This window comes from Oryza glaberrima, chromosome 10, assembly GCF_000147395.1.
Source record: "Oryza glaberrima chromosome 10, OglaRS2, whole genome shotgun sequence".
NCBI lineage: Eukaryota > Viridiplantae > Streptophyta > Magnoliopsida > Poales > Poaceae > Oryza > Oryza glaberrima.
The window spans coordinates 11,590,983-11,613,201 of NC_068335.1; the positions used below are offsets into that span (position 1 = coordinate 11,590,983).

The 22,219-nt window shown below is 41.8% G+C and overlaps 1 protein-coding gene and 1 long non-coding RNA gene across 9 annotated transcripts; one reads left to right on the forward strand and one right to left on the reverse strand.

The window, feature by feature from the left end:
- Window positions 1-233: 233 nt before the first annotated feature.
- On the forward strand, window positions 234-7,218 carry LOC127786411 (probable LRR receptor-like serine/threonine-protein kinase At3g47570). 3 transcript variants are annotated; one of them, XM_052313819.1, is made up of 5 exons: window positions 234-397; window positions 507-576; window positions 2,817-5,741; window positions 5,813-5,890; window positions 6,002-7,218. In XM_052313819.1, exons 3-5 carry the CDS (start codon window positions 2,912-2,914, stop codon window positions 6,172-6,174), a joined length of 3,081 nt encoding a protein of 1,026 aa, XP_052169779.1. In that variant the 5' UTR covers window positions 234-397; window positions 507-576; window positions 2,817-2,911; the 3' UTR covers window positions 6,175-7,218. The 3 variants fall into 3 exon arrangements, with proteins under 3 accessions (XP_052169779.1, XP_052169777.1, XP_052169778.1); XM_052313817.1 differs by having other exon boundaries at window positions 5,813-7,218; XM_052313818.1 differs by having other exon boundaries at window positions 507-568; window positions 5,813-7,218.
- An 86-nt stretch (window positions 7,219-7,304) lies between these two features.
- Window positions 7,305-11,251, reverse strand: LOC127786413 (uncharacterized). Of its 6 annotated transcripts, none has more exons than XR_008019969.1 (4): window positions 9,564-11,251; window positions 9,302-9,400; window positions 8,712-9,223; window positions 7,305-8,571 (listed from the first exon to the last, which is right to left on the reverse strand). It is a non-coding gene; the product is annotated as an uncharacterized LOC127786413 (long non-coding RNA). The 6 variants fall into 6 exon arrangements; XR_008019970.1 differs by having other exon boundaries at window positions 8,712-9,114; window positions 9,217-9,400; XR_008019968.1 differs by having other exon boundaries at window positions 8,712-8,835; window positions 9,061-9,400.
- Between the last annotated feature and the right edge of the window lie 10,968 nt (window positions 11,252-22,219).

Here is a 22,219-nt window from a genome sequence, read left to right on the forward strand (position 1 = left end):
TCCAAAGTAATTTAAGCACAACTTTTTATTTTTTATATTTGCACAATATTTTGAATAAGATAAGTGGTCAAATAGTGCAAGTAAAATGTCAAAAATAGACGGAGGAAGTACTAGACAGGGATATAGAAAAAAAAAATGAAAATAGCCATGCCTGCCACAAAAGTCATGCATTCAGTGCATATGGCCAGACAGCGTACGAAGACGCCTTTCTGCTTTGACTTGACCGACGAAGACGCCTTTCTTCTTCGTCTTGCATCCGGGCTTCCATAATACGAAGCTGCCGGCCGGCCGGCAAGAGCGACGCGCGCGGCAACGGAGACCACATTATCCGATCCGATCTGCCGCGCGCGTGTCGCATATGATCTCCAGGGTATTCTTGCTGCTAGCTAGCTGCTTGGTAAGTGCTCGTCTCTCTACCTTCCCTTCCCTATCACCTACATGCGCTTCGACCATTCATAATTCATTCCTTCATCCGGCCGCTAATTGATGCGTTTTGTTGCTTGCAGGTTAATTAAGTTGTTGCAATAGTTAATCACTTCCATGGAATGGGCTTGAATCGACCCAGCTGGTACTGTGGTACATGCCTTCATCTTCATCTTGTTCTTGTTGTCGTCGTCTTTGTTTATCACTACTCTGTTTGTGTGCAACAGCAACCTAGCTTAGTTTTACAAGACATGATGCGATCTACCATGCTAAGTAGGGTGTGTTTAGTTTACACCAAAATTGTAAGTTTGGTTGAAATTGGAACAATGTGACGGAAAAGTTGGAAGTTTATGTGTGTAGGAAAGTTTCGATGTGATGAAAAAGTTAGAGGTTTGAACAAAAGTTTGGAACTAATCAAGGCCGTAGTATATTACGGACCGCCAAATTAAAGTGCTCTCAAGTTCTAGCGGCAATGCTTGCACCTGCGCTAGCCATGTATGGAGGTTATTTGTGACTCGTTTGATCCAAGGAACATAAAGCTTACGGCTCCTTTTAAACGCATGATTTTTACAGGATTAATTTGGGCCAGCTCTTTTTACGGAAGTTAAAATATGGACTATAGACTAGGCGGAAAGACATTAGTTTCACTTTTGACCAAGTAAATTTATAAAATGTTTCAATTTGAACCCCTTCTTCTCCATCCTCCCTTCTCTCTCTTCTTGCTTTGGCGCTCCGGTGAGCAAGGACAGGTTGAGCTCGAGCTTGAGCATGACCCCAATGCGTATGGAGGTTGAACTCGAGCTTGAACCTGACCCCAATGCAGATGGAGGTCCAAGGACATGCATATGATTGCGGTCTGCGGGAACCAACTGAACAACTGAAGGTGGTCAAGGATATGTTCGAGCTCAGCTGTTGCTCACCGGCATAGCAAAATCGGGGAGAGAGAGACAGAGAGGGGACAGGAGAGGATGGAAAAGGTCCAAATTGAAATCTTTAGCAATCTTATCTGGTTCAAAATGAAAATGAAGTTTTACTCCTAGTTCAAACTGTAACATTGGTAAAAAAAAATGTGGTCCAAACTACAACATTGAAATCTTAAACATTTGGCAAATTTTGCTAAAGGACACCTAAAATTTATGTAATTTACTGATAGACGTTGGAAAATGTGTCACGCCGAAAGAAATCTAAAAAAAATCCTAATTGCTACAGGAAACTTTCAGTTCAATTAGAGAGATAAATTCTTAAGAAAGACGAGAATGCCCCTAGAATCGCATACTTCAATCATGGCATCAAAATAAAAATCTTTTGATCGTAAGGGCATTCTTATATTTTTAAAGAATTTCTTTCTCCAATTGAGCCGAAAAAATTCTTTAGCAAATTACCAGTTTTTTCGAGTGTCTTTGAACCGAACAACAAATTACACAAATTTTGAGTTCCTTTTGCCTAAACATTTAAACCAAGAGATAATTCAAGAAATGCCATTAACAAGTGTCCAAATCTAAAAAATGTCATCGACAAGCATGAGTTCCAAGAAATGCCATTGTACAAATTACTGTCCCAAAAATGCCACCGCCGTTAGGTTAACTGTGCGGGATAGACAGAACCCTAACAGGCGATGGCATTTTTGGAACAAAATCATTTATACGATGGCATTTCTTAAAACTCACACTTGTTGATGGTATTTTTTGGATTTGGACACTTGCTAATGGTATTTTTTTGGATTATCTATTAAACCAATTATCTTAGACAATTGGCATTCAATACAGTGCACGATGTTTCTCAAGGGAAAACAAAGGTATTTTGCACTAACTTGAGTCATGTGCCACTGACCCAAAAAATTTAGAAATATAGCAAATTGGCTTTAAAATATCAATATTTTTGGGGTGCTACCTTTATTGAGAAGTAATTCTGAAAAAAATTTTAGATTTGTTGTGTGCACCAATTTGATCTCGTAAAATCATTTTTTGCAAATGCTTCTTTTTGAAAAAGGTTTTGTTTGAATTTGCAAAAAAAAAAAAGCTAGAGGCATATGCACCAAATTGTTAAAATTTTAGTTTGAATATGATTTATAGAATAATAAATTTAGGATGTAATAGAAATGCATTTAGTCAATGCAAAAACACCTTGGATTCGCCTCAATCTTTAGGGTCAGAAATTAAACTATCGAAAAAGTTGAGAGATGTGAAGTAGACAATCCTTTATAAATTAAATTCAGGGAAAAAGACTAAATGGTAATGGCATTTAAAGTGTAAAGCAAACCTGATAAGAAGTTAAAAACCAATAAAAAGCCTGTCATAGGCATAGCCTGTAGCATATTTTATTGCATTTTAATTATATACAGTTATACACTGGCAAATTCTGATGGCTCGTTTATCTTTTTCTGTGGAACATAGAGCAATAATCCTGAGTAATTTGGTTCAACATTCTCAAATGGCAGCGCTGGGGACAAGGGCCTAGTGGTTCACAACAGTCAGGGAACTGCTACATAATGTTTACTGTTCTGAGATTGCTTCCCTTGCTATATGTGCTGCTAATGGCATCAACTGCATATGTTCAAGCATTGCCCTTGGGCAATGAGACTGAGCTGGATGCTCTGCTATCATTCAAGGCAGGTCTAAGCTTTGATTCAGATCCACTGGCCTCATGGAATGCAACCACTGACTTCTGCCGGTGGCATGGTGTCATTTGTAGCATCAAGCATAAGAGAAGGGTCTTGGCACTGAATCTGTCCTCAGCAGGGCTTGTAGGCTACATAGCCCCTTCTATTGGGAACCTCACATACCTCAGAACTCTAGACCTCAGCTACAATCTTCTGCACGGTGAAATCCCTTCAACCATTGGGCGATTGTCGCGAATGAAATATCTCGACCTGTCAAACAATTCACTCCAAGGTGAAATGCCGTCGACAATTGGGCAGCTACCATGGTTATCGACACTCTACATGTCAAACAATTCGCTCCAAGGTGGGATCACACATGGCTTGAGGAACTGCACTCGCCTCGTGAGCATAAAACTTGACTTGAACAAACTCAATCGTGAGATCCCTGATTGGCTTGGCGGATTGTCGAGGATCAAGATCATGTCACTAGGGAAGAACAACTTCACTGGGATCATCCCACCGTCACTCGGCAACCTCTCGTCGCTGCGGGAAATGTATCTCAACGACAACCAGCTCAGTGGACCAATCCCTGAGAGCCTTGGCAGGCTCAGTAAGCTTGAGATGCTGGCACTGCAAGTAAACCATCTCTCAGGGAACATCCCAAGAACGATCTTCAACCTGTCCTCACTAGTTCAGATTGGTGTGGAGATGAACGAACTGGACGGCACACTGCCCTCCGATCTTGGCAACGGCCTACCAAAAATTCAATACCTTATCCTTGCCCTGAACCATTTGACAGGAAGCATTCCAGCTTCAATTGCAAATGCAACCACAATGTACTCCATAGATCTCTCAGGTAACAACTTCACTGGCATTGTGCCTCCAGAGATCGGGACGCTCTGCCCAAACTTCCTGTTGCTCAATGGGAACCAGTTAATGGCAAGCAGTGTGCAGGACTGGGAGTTCATCACTTTATTGACCAATTGCACTAGCCTCCGGGGTGTCACACTCCAAAATAATAGGCTTGGGGGTGCATTGCCGAACTCTATCGGTAACCTATCGGAGCGCCTCCAACTACTGGATCTTAGATTTAATGAAATTTCTAACAGAATACCAGATGGCATTGGCAACTTCCCTAAACTAATTAAGCTAGGGCTCTCTAGCAACCGGTTTGCAGGCCTCATACCTGACAACATTGGAAGGTTGACAATGCTCCAGTTCTTGACACTAGACAATAATCTATTGTCTGGGGTGATTCCATCCTCGCTTGGGAACTTGACACAATTGCAGCATCTTTCTGTAAATAATAATAACCTGGATGGTCCTCTTCCAGCAAGTCTTGGAAAATTACAAAGGCTTGTCAGTGCAACATTTTCTAACAATAAGCTTTCAGGTCCACTGCCTGGAGAGATCTTTAGCCTATCATCCTTGTCATTCATTCTGGATTTGTCTAGGAACCAATTTAGTAGTTCTCTTCCATCTGAGGTTGGTGGTCTCACAAAGCTCACATACTTGTATATGCACAATAATAAGTTAGCTGGGGCGCTGCCAGATGCTATAAGCAGTTGCCAGAGCCTGATGGAACTTCGTATGGATGGCAACTCCTTGAACAGTACCATCCCGGTGTCCATAAGTAAAATGCGAGGTTTGGAACTGCTAAACTTGACCAAGAACAGCCTCACAGGTGCAATTCCAGAGGAATTAGGACTCATGAAAGGCCTGAAGGAACTATACCTTGCACACAATAACTTGTCTTTACAAATCCCTGAAACCTTCATAAACATGACGTCACTGTACCAACTAGACATATCCTTCAATCATCTTGATGGTCAAGTTCCAACACATGGTGTGTTTTCCAATTTGACGGGATTCCAATTTGTTGGGAACGACAAGCTTTGTGGTGGTATTCAAGAGCTGCATTTGCCCTCATGCCGAGTAAAGTCTAATCGAAGGATACTTCAAATTATCCGAAAAGCAGGGATTCTGAGTGCTAGCGTCATTTTGGTGTGCTTCATATTGGTACTTCTGGTCTTCTATTTGAAGAAGAGATTGAGACCTCTGTCATCGAAAGTAGAAATAATTGCTTCTTCTTTCATGAATCAAATGTATCCTCGAGTTTCTTATTCTGACTTGGCCAAAGCAACAAACGGCTTCACATCCAACAATTTGGTTGGCACAGGGCGGTATGGATCTGTTTACAAGGGTAGGATGCAGTTCAAGAATTCAGTATCTGACGTAGCTGTGAAGGTTTTCGATCTTGAGCAATCTGGTTCTTCTAAGAGTTTTGTATCAGAGTGTAAGGCACTAAGCAAAATTCAACACCGGAACTTGGTTGGTGTCATAACTTGCTGCTCTTGCCCTAATTTGAACCAAAATGACTTCAAAGCCCTTGTGTTCGAGTTCATGCCTTATGGTAGTCTTGATAGTTGGATACATCCAGACATAGATCCATCAAGTCCAGTCAAAGTTCTTACGTTAATGCAGAGATTGAATATTGCTCTTGATATTGGTGCTGCACTGGACTATTTGCACAACAACTGCCAGCCAGCAATAGTTCATTGCGACTTAAAGCCCAGCAACATTCTTCTTGGGAACGGCATGGTTGCTCATGTTGGGGATTTTGGCCTTGCAAAGATTCTTACAGATCCAGAAGGTGAACAACTGATCAATTCAAAGAGTTCTGTGGGGATAATGGGTACAATTGGATATGTTGCTCCAGGTAAATCACATTTTTGCTGCAATAGTTATTGTGCTTTGACAGGAATTGCTAATGTTGCATGTGCATTGCAGAATATGGAGAAGGTGGTCAAATTTCTCCATACGGTGATGTCTACAGCTTTGGTATATTGCTCCTTGAGATGTTTACAGGTAAGGCACCTACACATGACATGTTCAGTGATGGATTGACCTTGCAGAAATATGCGGAAATGGCATATCCAGAACTACTGATAGATATTGTTGACCCCCTTATGTTATCAGTTGAGAATGCATGGGGAGAAATCAACAGTGTCATGACTGCTGTCACAAGACTCGCACTAGTATGCAGCAGGAGGAAGCCAACTGATAGGTTATGCATGAGAGAAGTTGTAGCTGAGATACAGACAATTAGGGCTTCCTATGTTGAAGAAATAAACAAAATAGTTTCTGACTGATGCAACATTAGTGTGCTGTTTGATTTTTTAGCTTCATAAAAGGTGTTAACTGCATAATATCGGCAAAAGAAATGTAACACAGTACTCTTCTGTTAGGCACTCATTGATTTTAAGACCAAGTACAGGATCAATATTTTTTGCTGATGTAATCCATTTATTGGTGATCCCAAACCATTAGCAATCAATGGTGCTAATTTTCACAGATTACTTATTGACAGGGTTAGAAGGTGTGCAGTTCTTTACTTTATGGAGTATCAAGTTTTTGCAAGTGCGCATGACAGTAGATATATTAACATCCAAGAAATTCTTTTGTATAGTTTTTAATAGTGTATCGTGTATTCGTGTTCATGTCTAAACAATTGGGCTGCAAACCCACATGGGCATTAATTTTATTTTTATATATTCTTATCTTTTCACAAAAGACTAGTAATCGTGCACGTGCAAGGCACGTTTTGGCAATGTATATACAAAGATAGAATAATAGTGACTTTTTAAGGCAATCTTTTTTTTAAAATTGTGCACGTGCAATACACGTTGTGACCTATATTAAAATTACATTCTTTCGAAAATCAAATTCACAGTAGTATATAATCAAAAGCTAGGACGTACACTTAAATAATCAATATACTTTCACTTTTATATGTTTGAATAACATAACATAGCATAGCTAATTATTTTTTTTGCTATTTAGTACCAAGGAAATCCTCCCAAATCTTGAAATGTAATACTTTTCATGGAAAATATAGGTTGCGCTTGAAGTATCTTTAATGGTAATGAAACAAGTCACAAATATACATAGCTTTTAATAAAATTATCGGTCAAGCATCATGTCCTACAAGTCAATAATATTATATATTTAAAAACAAAGGTAGTAATATTCATGCATCAAAGTGTGACTGCTATTTTGGTTTTTTGATCAGCCCCTTTGATTGAGCAATATACCAATCAGACAAACTTAAGAGAAATAAAATTTTCTCATGTTTAGTATATAATTTCTTACAATTTCTAACTGTTCCCTATGTGCCAAGTGGGCAACAAAACTGAAGGGAATGCCTTGGTTAGGTATAATTTATTTGAAAATTGTAAACATAACCCCCTTTCTTACTCCATGCCAAATTTTGCACATAACAAAATGTAAAGCCCTGCTAGGTTGCTATAGAGTACAACCACTTTAACATGGGTAACACTTGATGAATTACAACAGCTAGATGATTATGAGGGTACAAAACACCAGATGAGAAAAAAACATTAGTTTAACCTAAGATAATTTATTATGCAAACCATCTTCCTCATGTGTTGCCTTCCTCCAACTGAATCATGTATTCTGCACTTTGTGAATATCCCTGCCATATCCCATCCAGGGGAAACACTAAACTAATCAATGTAGAAAATTAGCAGTCCCCAATCCCTCTGCATAGCCTCTCCCTGGTCTTTTGGGCATTGTTACAAGCATGCATAGAGACATAGTACTATATCGGTAGTGTGCAAATAGAAAGACTGTATTCACCAAAGATTAACCCGCACTGCACTGGCCACTATTACCTTGATAATATCAATGCTGCTCACGCAGATCGCCATGTCCTTCCTTAGAGCCTGACAATGTCACGACACTTAAATTAGCAAGATCATCAACTGAAGATCATCCATATGAAGACATTGGTAGTTGAGAATTGAGAATAGTTCGTATGGAGTATGGATGGACAAAAAAAAGTATGATTAGATATACTGTAAAGGACAATGGTATGGTTCTGTTGTACTGCAACTTGAAACAACGCATACAGTCAATGGGTATTTGAGTAATGACAAACCTGAAATTTATGTTTTGCATGTCATTTATCACTTAATATAAAAGGCCAAACACATACCAAATAGCATGCAAGAGTAGTAACAGTACCTAAGAAGCATTTTGTCAAACATTTGCTGCTCACGCAGGAGTGTGATGCAGCATCTGGCACCAAAGGTTATTACCTTGTGTCTGTTGCTTGTTACCAGGATTGGGAAGAAATAGTGGTTAAGCCGTTTCTACAAACACCCTTGCAAGCACAGTTAATCAGTTTGTCTAGCAATCAAGAGACATAACATGCGATTCTGAACTTTTTTTTTCACCAACAAATTCTTTTCACTTCAGATTCCCAATTAGAAGCAACATTAGATTCCCAATTAGAAGCCCTGATTCCCCCTTGTAATTCACAGTGACAAACAAAGATATGATCTGCATTTATGAAGTACAAAACTGAACCATACTTTAAACCCCAAGTTCCCTCAAAATAGGACATGAGGTACTGAAAAAGCATCATACAAAATAGCAATGCAGTAATGAGCTCATCGGGTCCCTCTTCTATGTATGACGCCAAAACCAGAACTTGGTAGATAAGAACCAACATGAGATCCTCCCACCTACATGGCGTAAAGGTGGGGCATTACATTCCATGTCAATTATGTGGCACTACACGATCCAACAAAATTCTAAGCAGAAAACGTAAAATATTGAAGGGAATTCTTCAAAAAGGCAAAAAAAAAAAAAAAGGAACTTATACCTTTTTCTCCAAGTCAAGTGCTTCAGAAGCAAGACTCAAGCCAAAACAGAATCCACGGACATAATTGTGTCACAATGATCTTTGCAACTAAATAGCAATCCTCTTGATTGGAAGTTGACGGTGCCTGCCTATCAACAAAGATAATTCAGACTTTAGGTGAATTTACATATATGACTTCCGAGGACAAAGTGTGCATATAAATGAACTTAATGCATTAGCAGCTATATATGTATAGATTTCCATTAAAATCGTATAAGGTGGGTTGATGGTTCCTTAGCGTGCAGTTAGCACTACTCTACAAAACAAAGAGATCAGTATGCTTGTCACATTTTGACAAATAACAGATTACCAGTGATTTTCCTGCTTGCTAACCAACCAACCTTCATTTATCTGAAATTCAGAACTGATAATCGTGGAGCACAACAAAACAAACCAAATCAAGACAAACCGCATTGCCACTGCCACATTTTGGAATAGATAGATGAACAGGTGAAAGTACAGAAACCTGTTGTCTGCAGGAGTAAAGGTCTTCACATATAGAGAAAAGCTGTGCATTGAGGAGCTGCGTTCTTGGATTAGAGCTAACGAACCTTTGTTGTCTGCCTTCCTGATTGCTGGACCTACGCTTCTCCTGCTGCTGTTGCTGGTAAGTGGTGACAAGAGGCGTCAGTTCCCTCCATGCTTTGTGACTGCACACATCATTTTGACACAAGCATCGGATATAAAAAAAAAACACTAATTCGTGCACAAAATCACCAGAGCAATCAGAATCAACAGCTGGTGATAATCGATGTAGTGATTACCACGGAATTTGGGAGGGAGGGAGGGAGGAAGGGAGCAAGGTATTTGTACCTGCATCACTGAAAGGAGATCCATTCTGAAGCTTTTCTTAGGGTTTAGGCCTCCCAACAATCACCATCGCTGGGGCTCCCTTGTGGCAGGATTCCATCCCATCTCGCTTGGATTAGATTGTTGCCCTCCCTCCACAAGGCAAGACAACATTCTCGCAGAGACGGGGGCATGGGTGTTGAGCGAGGGGGAGGGGGAGGGGCAGCGTGGTAGACGACAGAGGCCAATCCGGAGTCATGGTCGCACAGTCGCGAAGGAATCCGGCGAGCCGAGATTGACGATGATATGGGTGATACAGTAGGTCTGGCGGAAGGGCAGACCACCCCGGCGCCGTCAGGGGCAATCCCGGGCGGGGCTCCGGCGGAAGGGGGGAACCACCTCGGCGGGGCTCCGGCGGGGGCAACAACGGAGTGCCGCGGCGGTGGAAGAAGGGGGACGACCTTGGCTCCGCCTCCGACAAATGGGGAATCCACGGCTCCAGCGGCGGCGGCAGTAGTACACGCGAGGAGGAGGGAGGAGGAGCGAGTCGCGTCGGCGGGGGCAGCTGTGGAGTGAGACGGCGGCCGAGGAGGAGGAGCGAGGAAGAGCGGCGCGTGGTGGCGGCAGTAGCACACGCGAGGAGGAGCGCGAGTCGCGTGTGGTCTTCGGCTCTTTGCGCGTGGGGATGAGGAGGATACGCGGATGGACGGTACGGATCAGAAAATATGCGGTTGGACGGTAGGGATCGATCCGGTGATTTCACCAGAAGGATTGGAGGACAACTCCTCCTTTTTATATTAGTATAGATATAGATATAGATGCAGTCTTTTGATTGCTCTGAAAAACATATAATTCCTGCAAAAAACTATGCTGGAAAAATGTAAATATTAAGCCTAGTACTTTTATCAGATTCACTTGCGAAGCCCATTCTTCATAGCAGGCATGAACTCTATCTTTCTGTAAGATATTAACAACACCGCATAATACTAACACACACATAGCATTTGATTGGTGATAAACAGAGAGTTCTGACTGGCAGATGCAACACTGAACAGGAAAGTGGAAAATCAAAATCGTGTTGACGTATACTTCAGAACAACAAAGTAAACAAAGGGGAGCAGATTCGCACCTTTTGTTGGCCAAAAGGGGAGCATATTCCCTAAGCTTTCATCCCTTCCTGCCTTCCTCTCTTCCCATACATACCGCCAAATAAGAAGGGGGCTCAACACAGCAAATTTACTCTCAATTATTTAACATGCTTCTACACTACCTGCAAGACTGCAACCATTGTGTTCATAGCACGAAAATGCATTTCATTTTCCAGAGCGCTGGCCGCTGAGGGAGCTATGAACTTTTTTCCCCGATCTGAAACTGAAATGCCATTCCAGTAAAGCCATGCTACTGTAAAATACTAGCTCACCAAATCGACAGCACGGTAGATCAACGCAATGAAATCCTAGTGCTTCCTCAAATCGAACGATAAACGCAGGCCAAGCCAAGGCCGTGCACCGAAGAACGGATTCCGGAAGAGCCAGTAGCGGCGAATCGGAGGGCACCACCGAGGCAATCAGGAATTGGGGAAGTAGAAACGAACAGAGGGTTCTCACCTCGCGTCGGGGCCTCGAGGGAGAAAAGAACACCTCGTCGGAGAAGAAGCTTCCGACCTGGGCTGTAGCGGCGGAGTAGCTCGCCGTCGCCGGAGCTCCGGTGCCCTGGACCCGGAGAGCAAAAGCTTTGATTTAGGTCTAGTTTCGTTTGGGCGTATGGCCTGCTCGCTGTAATGGACCCGGCCCATCTGCAAGTGGCCGTTATGCTGAACTGAACCCAGTTTGAAATGTGGAATAAGTTCGGTTTTCGTGCTTAAACCACAGTACTAATACAACGGTCCCTCAACTGTCAAAACCACTGCAATATAGGTCACAAGGATATTTGAACAGTGGTTTCATCTGATGTGACGCCTACGTGGCTAATTTGACTCTGTTTTCATTTGACGTGGCACATGAAGCAAAATTTAACAATTTAAAAATTAAAACAAAATATGTGAGCTCATATGTCAGTCAAACAATAAGATTAAAAAATAATGGGACCCACGTGTTAGTTGGCCCACTTCATCCACCTCATCCTCTCTCTTCTCTAGGTCGTCCCCTTCACTCTTGCTTTCTTCCTCTTCCCCTCTCTCTCTCCCTCTCTCGCTTTTCTCCTCCTCTCTTCTTCTCGATTCCTACTCCCGTCCTTCACCTCCTCATCCCCCTTCCCATATGCGCATGCCCCCGAGAGGGAGTGAGGCATGGCGATGGCGACCGGTCGGGAGAGGTGGCGGTGGAGGCGGAGAGGGTAGAGCGAGAGGGGTCGGCATCGGCGAGCAGTGACCAGGGGAGAGACTGTACGTTGATATGAAATATAACACGAAGGTCTAGGAGATCTGCTTAACTCTAGTGTATATCCTAAATTTTGATGAGATGCGGACGTGCCAGTTAATTTGATCCTGCAACTGACAAGATAGATATATTGCCGATCAAATAACCTATCGGCTAACAAGCCGATGTAGTGATATTTAGCCGATGTTGATAGGGTTTGAATAATCGGCTAAATTTCCAATGTATATTCTGACACTTAGATAAACAATGAAAGAACTTGAGCAAACAATCCATAATATAATGAAGTAATGAACCAATCGGCTAAAATCAACTTGTATAATCCTTATTAGTCGATGCAACATTTAGGTAACTCATCGGCTGAAACCCCGATGCTACCCTCATCGATAACCAAAGAGCAAGTTAGTTCTTACAATTCCAAGCACGACTTAGTAGGTCAAACCCAATTAATGCAGTAATAAGTATGAAAGGAAGTATAAGGTCTAAACAATCGGGCCTTTGATAGTTTTTTAGGGTGGTAAACCATAAAAAAAATTAAGACACCAGATAAAATCGGCTAACCCTCCGATGAAACATTAGCATTAACCTATCGGCTTAACAAGATTTAGATTATCAACAACAATTTAGTAGGTCGAATCTAACCGATGCAGCACAAGATCATATATGATAATCTAATACTCAATGAGCCGATAAATCTGTCTAATATGATGGATATAACAAATCTATCTAAAATAGTATTGTGATTGTAGAGATATTTGACTAGGATAGAAGATTGCACTTAACCGAGACAGTCCCAACTAAACCGATGCGTCTCTAAACACAATGCAATTAAAGATAGAATTGAAATATCATGTAGGCAAATATATCAATCGAACCAAAGCAATCCAAGAGATCGAATCGATGCAGCCTTGAAGAACGCTAATATAGTCAATACAATTGCCAGGGCTGGCGGAATGTAGGGCTTACCCCTTCGCTGGAGATTGAAGTTGATGCAACCCTGCGTCAGGTGCCAAGTTCCGCCAGTGATAAATAAAAAACCTCGAAAAAAGGGTGGCGATGCGCCGAGAGTAGTTGTATTTGATCTGTGGAGATAAATTACAGGGACCATGGGTGTACATATTTATATCCATAGGCCAATAAGAGTCTTAGTCGGACATGACACAAGCTTTCCTAGATATAAAAGGAAAAACATAACTCTTGATCAGACATGACACAAACTTTCCTAAATGCAAAACTTCACTAAGTAATAGATAAACTCAAGCTGCCATGTCGTGGTCTTCGTGACATCCTTCTCGAACTCGGTCTCTTTTGGATAAACCTTCCATCGACTGATTGTGATCTTTCCTTAACCGAATCGCTAAAGAATCTTACTAAATTTTGGCATTAATACAGACATGCACGCGAGGGAGCACGACCTGGCGCAACTGCGAGCCGAGTTAAGGCAAAGACGGTGACGGTGGCTCCGATGACCTCTAGGGCAAGTGCCTGCCCCCACGAACTGTCGGAGACAAGGGCGGCATGGAGAGGCGCGGTAGAAGACGAGGAGAAGGGCTGTGCGACGGGTGGTGGCCAGCAAACGAAGAGGAAAGGGGTCAGTGTCGGCGTTGGCTTCGGTGAGCGGCAGCCAAGAGGGAGACGCACACGCAAAGGAGCTTGACCTGGTACAAAGGTGACCCGGATCGAAGCGAAGATGGTGGTGGCAGCTCCAATGACCTCTAGGCCGGCGACGAGGGTGGCATGGAGAGGCACGGCGGACGACGAGGAGAGGGGCGGCACGACGGGCGGTGGCGGTTGTCGGACCTCAACGCGCCGGTGCTTACTCCGTACCCGGACGAGCACATGAAGTCTGGCAAGCCCCCGGCTCGGCACCCTGGCACGTGTCCTGTGCTTAGCCCCGCACAGGCCGCATCTGGCATTCTGGAGCCTCTAACCTTTCCTCCACCGCTCTGGGGAAAGTAGGGAAGAAAGGATAAGGGAAGGAGATAGAGAAGAGAGATGATGAGGTGGAGCATGTGGGCCTACTAACATGTGGGCCCAAATATTTTTTTTAATTTTATTGTTTGACTAATATATAGGCCCATATATTTTGTTTTAATTCTTAAATTGTTAAATTTTGCTTCATGTGCCACGTCAGATGAAGACCGAATCAAATTAGCCACATAGGTGCCACGTCAGCTGAAACCATTGTCCAAACTGCCTTGGGACCTATATTGCACCGGTTTTGATAGTTGAGGGACCCGTTGTATCTTATATTGAGGTTCAAGGACGTCGAATTCACTGTCAAGGGACCTAAAATGAACTTATTCAGTTTGAAATTTCCTACAAACTTCGTATGGAGACTCGAAATATGACCCTCGAAAAAAAATTGAAAGCATTTTAAATTTGAAGCATAATGAAATGAGGAGATTCCAAATTCAAACAGACAAAGAGGCACAAAGCAATCTCTGGCTTGGGGTGATGATCTGTACTTTGCATACAATTGAGTTCTTCTTCTTCTTTTTTTTTTTTGCACTGCTAGGGATTGATGAAGAAATGTGGGTCGAACGTGAAACATCTTTCAGAATTGTGCTAAACTACTTGTCCAAAACTGCATGTTTATCCTCATGGTTGTGGGATAATACTGTTGGAGCTAATTCTTAAAATCATTAACTCGGACAATGCATGCATGATCACAAAATTTCTCTTATGCTGAATTTGGTGGTGTACCGACCGATGGCTGAAGAAGCCATGAGCGCCGCCTTAGGTCGCGTCGGTGACACAGTAGTAGGACGCTAGTAATGGGAATCACCGTGCAGATAGCAGGACAGCGGGAACACCGAGATGTGGCAATGGTGATGGAAATCGCCGAGATAGAATTCCCCCTCCCTTCACCACACCTTAGGATTGATAGTCCGAGGGTTTTGGTCTAGCTAGGCCGTAAATCAGTTGTCACTCGTCACCGATGAACGGGTAGCCATTCCTTTATATGTGCGTGCGCTGAGGGGATCAAGGGTGAATCTGTTGGGTAGCGCATCCAATCATCGTGCGAGAGAGAGAGAGAGCAACGTGCGTCCGTGTCAAGAGACTTGGTCCTCAATGTTAAGTGCATGTGGATGTGGGTGGACCAAGCCCATATGCGTGTTCCTCTGGCTCAGTGGCCAGAAATCAATCTAACAAATATTAGTTACCAATCCAATTTGGATTGGTGTTTCTGGTAATTAGTGTTTCTGGCCAGATATCAGTCTTTAGTGATTGTGGTGTTGACGCCTTTTTTTTCACGCCGCTAACACGATCCACGGTCCATTTAATACGTTACGGTGATATGGAGTCACCAACCATCTCAACCTTGAGGAACCTCCCTAGTCAAGATGGGTTTAGAAGATCAAAACCGGTTAGTGGAGCTGATTTAGATAAATAGGGATAAACACCTGTCTTGTAGGTGGAACAAAAGATTTACAGGATAAATCTACGAAGAGCAGTCACACTCTCACGGGCTGTCAGCATGCGCATGCCATTGTCTTGAGAAGGTTCTACCATCCAAATTGGGATGATAAGATGTCTTTATCCCCCTTCTTCATGTTCCGATGTCAGCTGAATGAATGGAGACAGAAGCTGTCATCGTCTTAATTCAATTTCATATTATAAGTCGTCTTAACTCATTTTTTTATTTAGCCAAGTTTATCAACAAAAGCAATGGCATTTCCAATACAAAACAAATATATTAAAAATATATTTAATAGCGGATAGGGCAAAATAAATTTCGTGTCGTAGATGTTGCTATGTTTTCCTATAAGGCCTGGTTTAGTTACCCAAAATTTTTTCTCAGAAACATCACATCGAATCTTTGGACACATGCATGTAGCATTAAATATAGATTAAAAAACTAATTGCACAGTTAGGGGGAAATCGTGAGACGAATCTTTTGAGTCTAATTAGTCCATGATTAGCCATAAGTGCTACAGTAACCCACATGTGCTAATGATGGATTAATTAGTCTCAAAATATTCGTCTTGCGGTTTCCAGGCGAGTTATGAAATTAGTTTTTTCATTCGTATCCGAAAACTTCTTCCGACATCTGGTTAAACATCCAATGTGACATCCAAAATTTCTTTTTTTACGAACTAAACATGTCCTTGTTAACGACCAAATTTGGTAATATCAGTATCGGAGATAAAGACTAGATTGAAGCGGAATCGGTGATGAAGATTGTTGCGGAAACAGAGTAAGAATCGGCTGGAGTCCGGATCGGCTACGATTGGATCGGCTGAGTTCGAGTCAGACTTGGTTAGGTGATGCAGCCGATTCCGACAATACGACTTGGTGTACAACATCGGGTTGGGTTGAAGTGCTTCAAGATGATTGCCACGCATGGATAGAGTCCTGGAAAGGCAATTGTATCTATTAATTAGGACATTTTATGTAATTTCCTTAGAGATATGGTTGGGCAAAAGTCTGCCGTAAAGACTTGTGGTATCTTAGAGTTTGTTAGAGATAAGAGTCGTGTCCGGTATGGACATATTTTGTAATTCTCGGGTATAAATAGACCCGAACCCCATGTAATCAAAGGGGCACACGTTCAATACAATTTCGGCGCATCGCCACCCTTTTTGCTTTCGTTTTATTTCGGCGAGTTCTTGCTTTCGGGTTGAGCTGCATCGGTTTCAATCTTCAACAAGAGGTAAAACTTGTTATGGCGGCTTGCGTTCTCGGGATTAGTGCTTCCATCTTTATGACACTCTAATCTTGTTTATGTAATCTGTCGAGTTATCATATATCTTATATAATTTTCAGTAATATCGTCATCTAACCTACAATCGGCTAACATCTGTTAATAGAAGGTGGCCGATTAGGTTAAATAGCGACGTTAGCTTGGATTATATAAGATATCCACCATTCTATGAAACATCCAGCGACTTGATTGTCTAGATATTGTTCTTCTTTTCATACTTAATGCTGCATCAGTTGAGTTTGATCTATTAAGTCGTGCTTAGAATTTCAGTCTCTAGCCTGTCTTCTGGTTGCCGATTAGGGTAGTATCGGGGTTTCAGCCGATCTTATCTGATCTAACTATATTTACCTTATATGCTTGCCTGACATGTTAAATCTGCCCTTTATATTAAGATCTTGTCGCATTTAAGTATATTAGACTTCTGTTTGGTATATTCTACTTGCCTTAATATCTTAATATAGAGTAGTATCAGAGTATTAGCCGATACATGCTAGATCTATTTGATCGGCTATGCTATGAACGTATATAATCTTGTTGTTAGTATATATTTCGATCTAAGTGATTTATACTGTCTCGGCATGGCGACCGATCTATCCCAATCACTTGATTTAAGTATATATCGACATCAGGATTATATATTGGTGATATCTACAGCCAATCGAGTAGATGTAGTTCTTTCTTAATTATTAATGACTGCCGATCGATTCACACATGACATCGGCTCAAAGATAAATGATATGTCATCGGCATTCAGCCGATCAGCTGTCGTTTATGGATTTAACTACTTTTTCTTTGTCTTTGTTTCTTGTTGATTGCAGGATCAAATCAACTGGCATGCTAGCATACCCGAATGCGAATTTTGGACCTGCACTGGAGTTAAGCAGATCTCCCAGGCCTCGTGTTTTCACATCAACAGTCCTAAATGCCAAACTTTAAATTATAAGGTATATAATATTATGTAAGATACAAATCAGACCGTCTTGTTGAAGTGCACTGGTAAGAGCATCACCAACAGTCTATCTATTCCATCCCCAATCCTATTTTTTGGGATTTTGGTTAAAAAAAATTGGTCCAACAGATTCCCAAAAGAGCTCTGGACGTTTTGGACTTCCCATTTCCAATTTTCTCGGTACGTGTATTTGAGGGCGAGAGAACGACTCCCAATCCCCTCCTTCCGCGCGTTTCTCCCCTCCTTCCGCGTTTCTCCTCTCCTTCCCGCATCGGGGTGATCTCCTTCTGCGCACGGGAAAGGAAAAAAAAACTAGAATTTATGTTGGTAGTTTAACAGAAGTGCCCACTTTTAGTTTTTTGGGATTGAATTTAGGCTATCTCTTGAAGGAAGGGGTTTTTTCACCACCTATTTTCAGTTTAGGAAAATAGATTATTAGTAGATTGTTGGTGATGCTCTAACAGATCATTTGATATCCTAACTACCGAGTTTTAAGGCCCTGTTTTGATGGTCCTGGATCATCCTGCTGGGCTGCTGGCCCATCCACATGTGGTGTTATCCGGGATCATATGTAGAAGTAGGAAACGCTTAAAAAGAAAAACAGATTTGGGGGTAGAGACATCCCCAAATATTTTGTTCGAGGAGGACTCAAACCGGTGGCTAGCTCACCAACTGTGCTGGTAGCCACTAGACCCTAGTAGTTTCCTCAGACAACACTTATTAGGCTCACTTTAGGTTTCTGACATTTGCAAACTAAGGACCTATTAAATATAGTCTAAAAAATAATTAATTGTATAGATTGCAACTAATTTACGAGAAGAATCTTTTAAGCCTAATTGTTCCATGATTTGACAATGTGGTGCTACAATAAACATTTGCTAATGACGGATTAATTAGGCTTAATAAATTTGTCTCGTAGTTTACTGACTGATTCTGTAATTAGTTTTTTTATTAGTGCCCGAACACCCCATGCGATACCCTATATAATATCCGATATTACACACTAAAACTTTACACCCCTGATAAACACCCCCTAATCTTCAGCTGGGCATTCCTAATGGCTTATTTTCTGCCAAAGTAAAATCTCGATCAGCTGAATTTAACGCCCTGATTGATTTACTTGTAACATAATTTTGTTCCAAATCCTTACCGACTCTCCCGTAGTGTACAGATTTACTACTAGCATATTCAGACTTGCAAGCTTGCATTATTTTGTATCAGCATTTTGACTACAGTTGTAAAGACAAGAAAATCTTTAATCTTCATCATGTAGCATCAATTTCCAGCTGTTGGGGGTAGTTTGCTGGGTCCAGCACAGCACTAAAATGTGTGCTTTTATGTGCAAAGGGAACACATGGTCTTTTCACTTTCAGATCCATACCAGGTCATTGTTTTGTTCTCTAGGTACTATGTATGCTTGAGATTTGGATCTGATGGACCTGTTGGATGCCCACTCTAGGAATATTACATTTACTTGTTGGTCCACCTCATGGGTTGGGTCCACTGGGACTTTGATGAACGTATGAGATGCTATGCGGATGAACAATTTAAGGCTTTTTGGAGTGTGGTGTATTTCCCCTGCTGTAACTGGTTATGTAATACTCCCTCCGTCCCATAATATAAGCGCATGTACAACGGTTTTTATTAGTGGTCTCTCTCTATTGCCATGCAAGTAAATTTGATGACATGGAAGAAAGAGAAAGGAGTATGGTTGTTATGCATGACAACGGCTCAGAGTCGACTCTTAGCATTTATTAGAGCAAATTTTATTGCATGGTGGTGAAAGAAAAAAGGAAAGAAAAGTAAGGAAAAATATTTTGATACATTAATGATTAGAGACCATATTGTCTCTAACTGTTGTAGGATGCTAGTCTCTAGATAACGTAGAGCTCATATCTGACTCTACCTTTTGTTAACAACCAAATTTGGTATCCTCAGTATCGGGGATGAAGATCGTATCGAAGCGGAGTCCAAGACGGAGGTCGTTGCAGAAGCAGAGCAAGAATCGGCTGCAGTCCAAATCGGCTACGGTCAGGATCGGCAGAGTTCAAGACGGACAGGGCTAGCCGATACAGTCGATTCCGATAATACGACTCGGTGTACGTCATCGGGTTCGAGTTGATGTGCTTCAAGATGATTGCCACGCATGGATAAAGTCCCGGGAAGGCAATTGTGTCTATTAATTAGGATATTCCATGTAATTTCCTTAGAGATATGTTTAGGCAAAAGTCTGCCGTAAAGACTTATGTTATCTTAGAGTTTGTTAGAGATAATAGTCGTGTCCGGTATGGACGTATCTTGTAATTCTCGGGTATAAAAAGACCCTGAGCCCTATGTAATCAATCTAACAGATACATTCAATACAATCTCGGCGCATCGCCACCCTTTTTGCTTTATTTTTATTTCGACGAGTTCGTGCTTTCGGGTTGAGCTGCATCGGTTTCGATCTTCAACAAGAGGTAAAACTTGTCATGACGACCTGTGTTCTCAGGATTAGTGCTTCTATCTTTATGACACTCTAATCTTGTTTATGTAATTCGTCGAGTTATCATATATATCACATAATCTTTGATAATATCATTGTCTAACCTATAATCGGCTAATATCTGTTAATGGAAGGCAGCCGATTAGGTTAGACAACGACGTTAACTTAGATTATGTGATGTATCCACCACTCTACGAAACATCCAGCGGCTTGATTGTCTAGATATTGTTCTTCTTTTCATACTTAATGCTACATCAGTTAAGTTTGATCTATTAAGTCGTGCTTAGAACTGCAATCTCTAGCCTGCTTTCTGGTTGCCGATTAGGGTAGTATCGGAGTTTCAGCCGATCTTACCTGATTTAACTACGTTTACTCTATATGCTTGATCGATATGTTAAATCTGTCCTTTATGCTAAGATCTTGTCGCATCTAAGTATAGTAGGCTTCTGTTTGATATACTTTACTTGCTTTAATATCTTAATATAGAGTGGTATCGGAGTATTAGCCGATACATGCTAGATCTATCTGATCGGCTATGCTATGAATATATATAATCCCACTATTAATATATATTTCGATCTAAGTGATTTATACTGTCTCGGCAAGGTGATCGATCTATCCCAATCACTTAATTTAAGTATATATCGATAGAAGGATTATATATCATTAATATCTACAGCCGATCGAGTAGATTTAGTTCTGATTTCCTTATTGATATTTGTCGGTCGATGTACATATGACATCGGCTTAAAATAAATGATATGTCATCGGCACCTAGCCGATCGGCTATCATTTATAGGATTAATTACGGTTTCTTTGTTTTATTTCTTGTTGATTGCAGGATCAAATCAACTGGCACGCTCATACATTCGAAGGCGAGTTTTGGACCTGCACTGGAGTTAAGCAGATTTCCCAGGCCTCGTGTTTTCTGTCAACATGCTTTTGGCACACCCGGTGGGACAGATTAGAAGTCAGAAAACAACTTTTCCTCATGGCCGAGAAACCACCACTGTTGCCGTCATCGGCTAGCCCAGGTACTGTCAAGGAGAAAATCCAGAGGCTAGGCTTGAGTGACGTCAATGAAGGGAATGTTGTGACTCTTGATCCAGAAAAGTTCACACCTGATCAGAAGAAGGATTTCGAAGCAATGATGCAACAAGCGCGAGATCAGTTCTTAAACTCATTCATGCAGACTCGCAAGGGAACATTTGTTCAAAAGTACAAGGTAAAGGTAGTTCCCGAAGAGCCTGAGACCAGCACCTCTAAGGAGGGAAAAAGAGCCTTAGATGGATCGGCTCAACCAAGTGACAAAGGTGCCACAGATGGCTCGGCTCAGGAGAATCAGGGTGACAACTCTCAAGAGGTACATAGAGTTCAAGGTGATGGTGCTCACGGGCCACAAGGAGGAAATCTTAATCAGGATGGTGAGACAGCACAAGATTTCTTCAATAATTTCCAAGATCGAGTGGACTATGCCGTGCACAATGCTTTGATCAATAAGTCTGGGGTGTTAGTCAACACCTTGTCAAACACGATGAAGTCGATAGCCGATGGATCAATAGCTGAGCATCAAGCTGCAGGCCCGGTCTACTTGCAAGGAGGTGTCTTTCCAAATTATCGGCCTTTGATCACCGATGTTCAGCCGCCTGCTCAAGCAGTTCTTCCGATTGCACCATCGGCTCAGCCGATGGCACCGCCATTGACTCCTCTGCCTGCTCCATCAGCATCGACACCAGGCCAGCCGATTAATCCTCGGCTATTGATGAGGGAGCAGCCACAGCATAGCGGGCAGGCGGTAAATCGGCCAACACAGGATCAAATCAACTGACACGCTCATACATCCAAAGGCGAGTTTTGGACCTGCACTGGAGTTAAGCAGATCTCCCAGGCATCGTGTTTTCTGTCAACACCTTTGTACATGCCCTAAGGGATTTTGGAGGGGTCCCATAATATAAGGGATTTTGGAGGTATCCCTCCAAAATCCCTTATATTATGGGACAGAGGGAGTATATCTTTTTGTTGCTAGCAACTACCTCCGCCTTAAGATATAACAATTTTTAGCTATAAATTTAGATAAACATGTGTTTAGATTCATAGCTAGAAATGCTTATATTTTGGGACGGAGGGAGTAGTGAATATTGAGTAATCTATGAGCATGCTTTT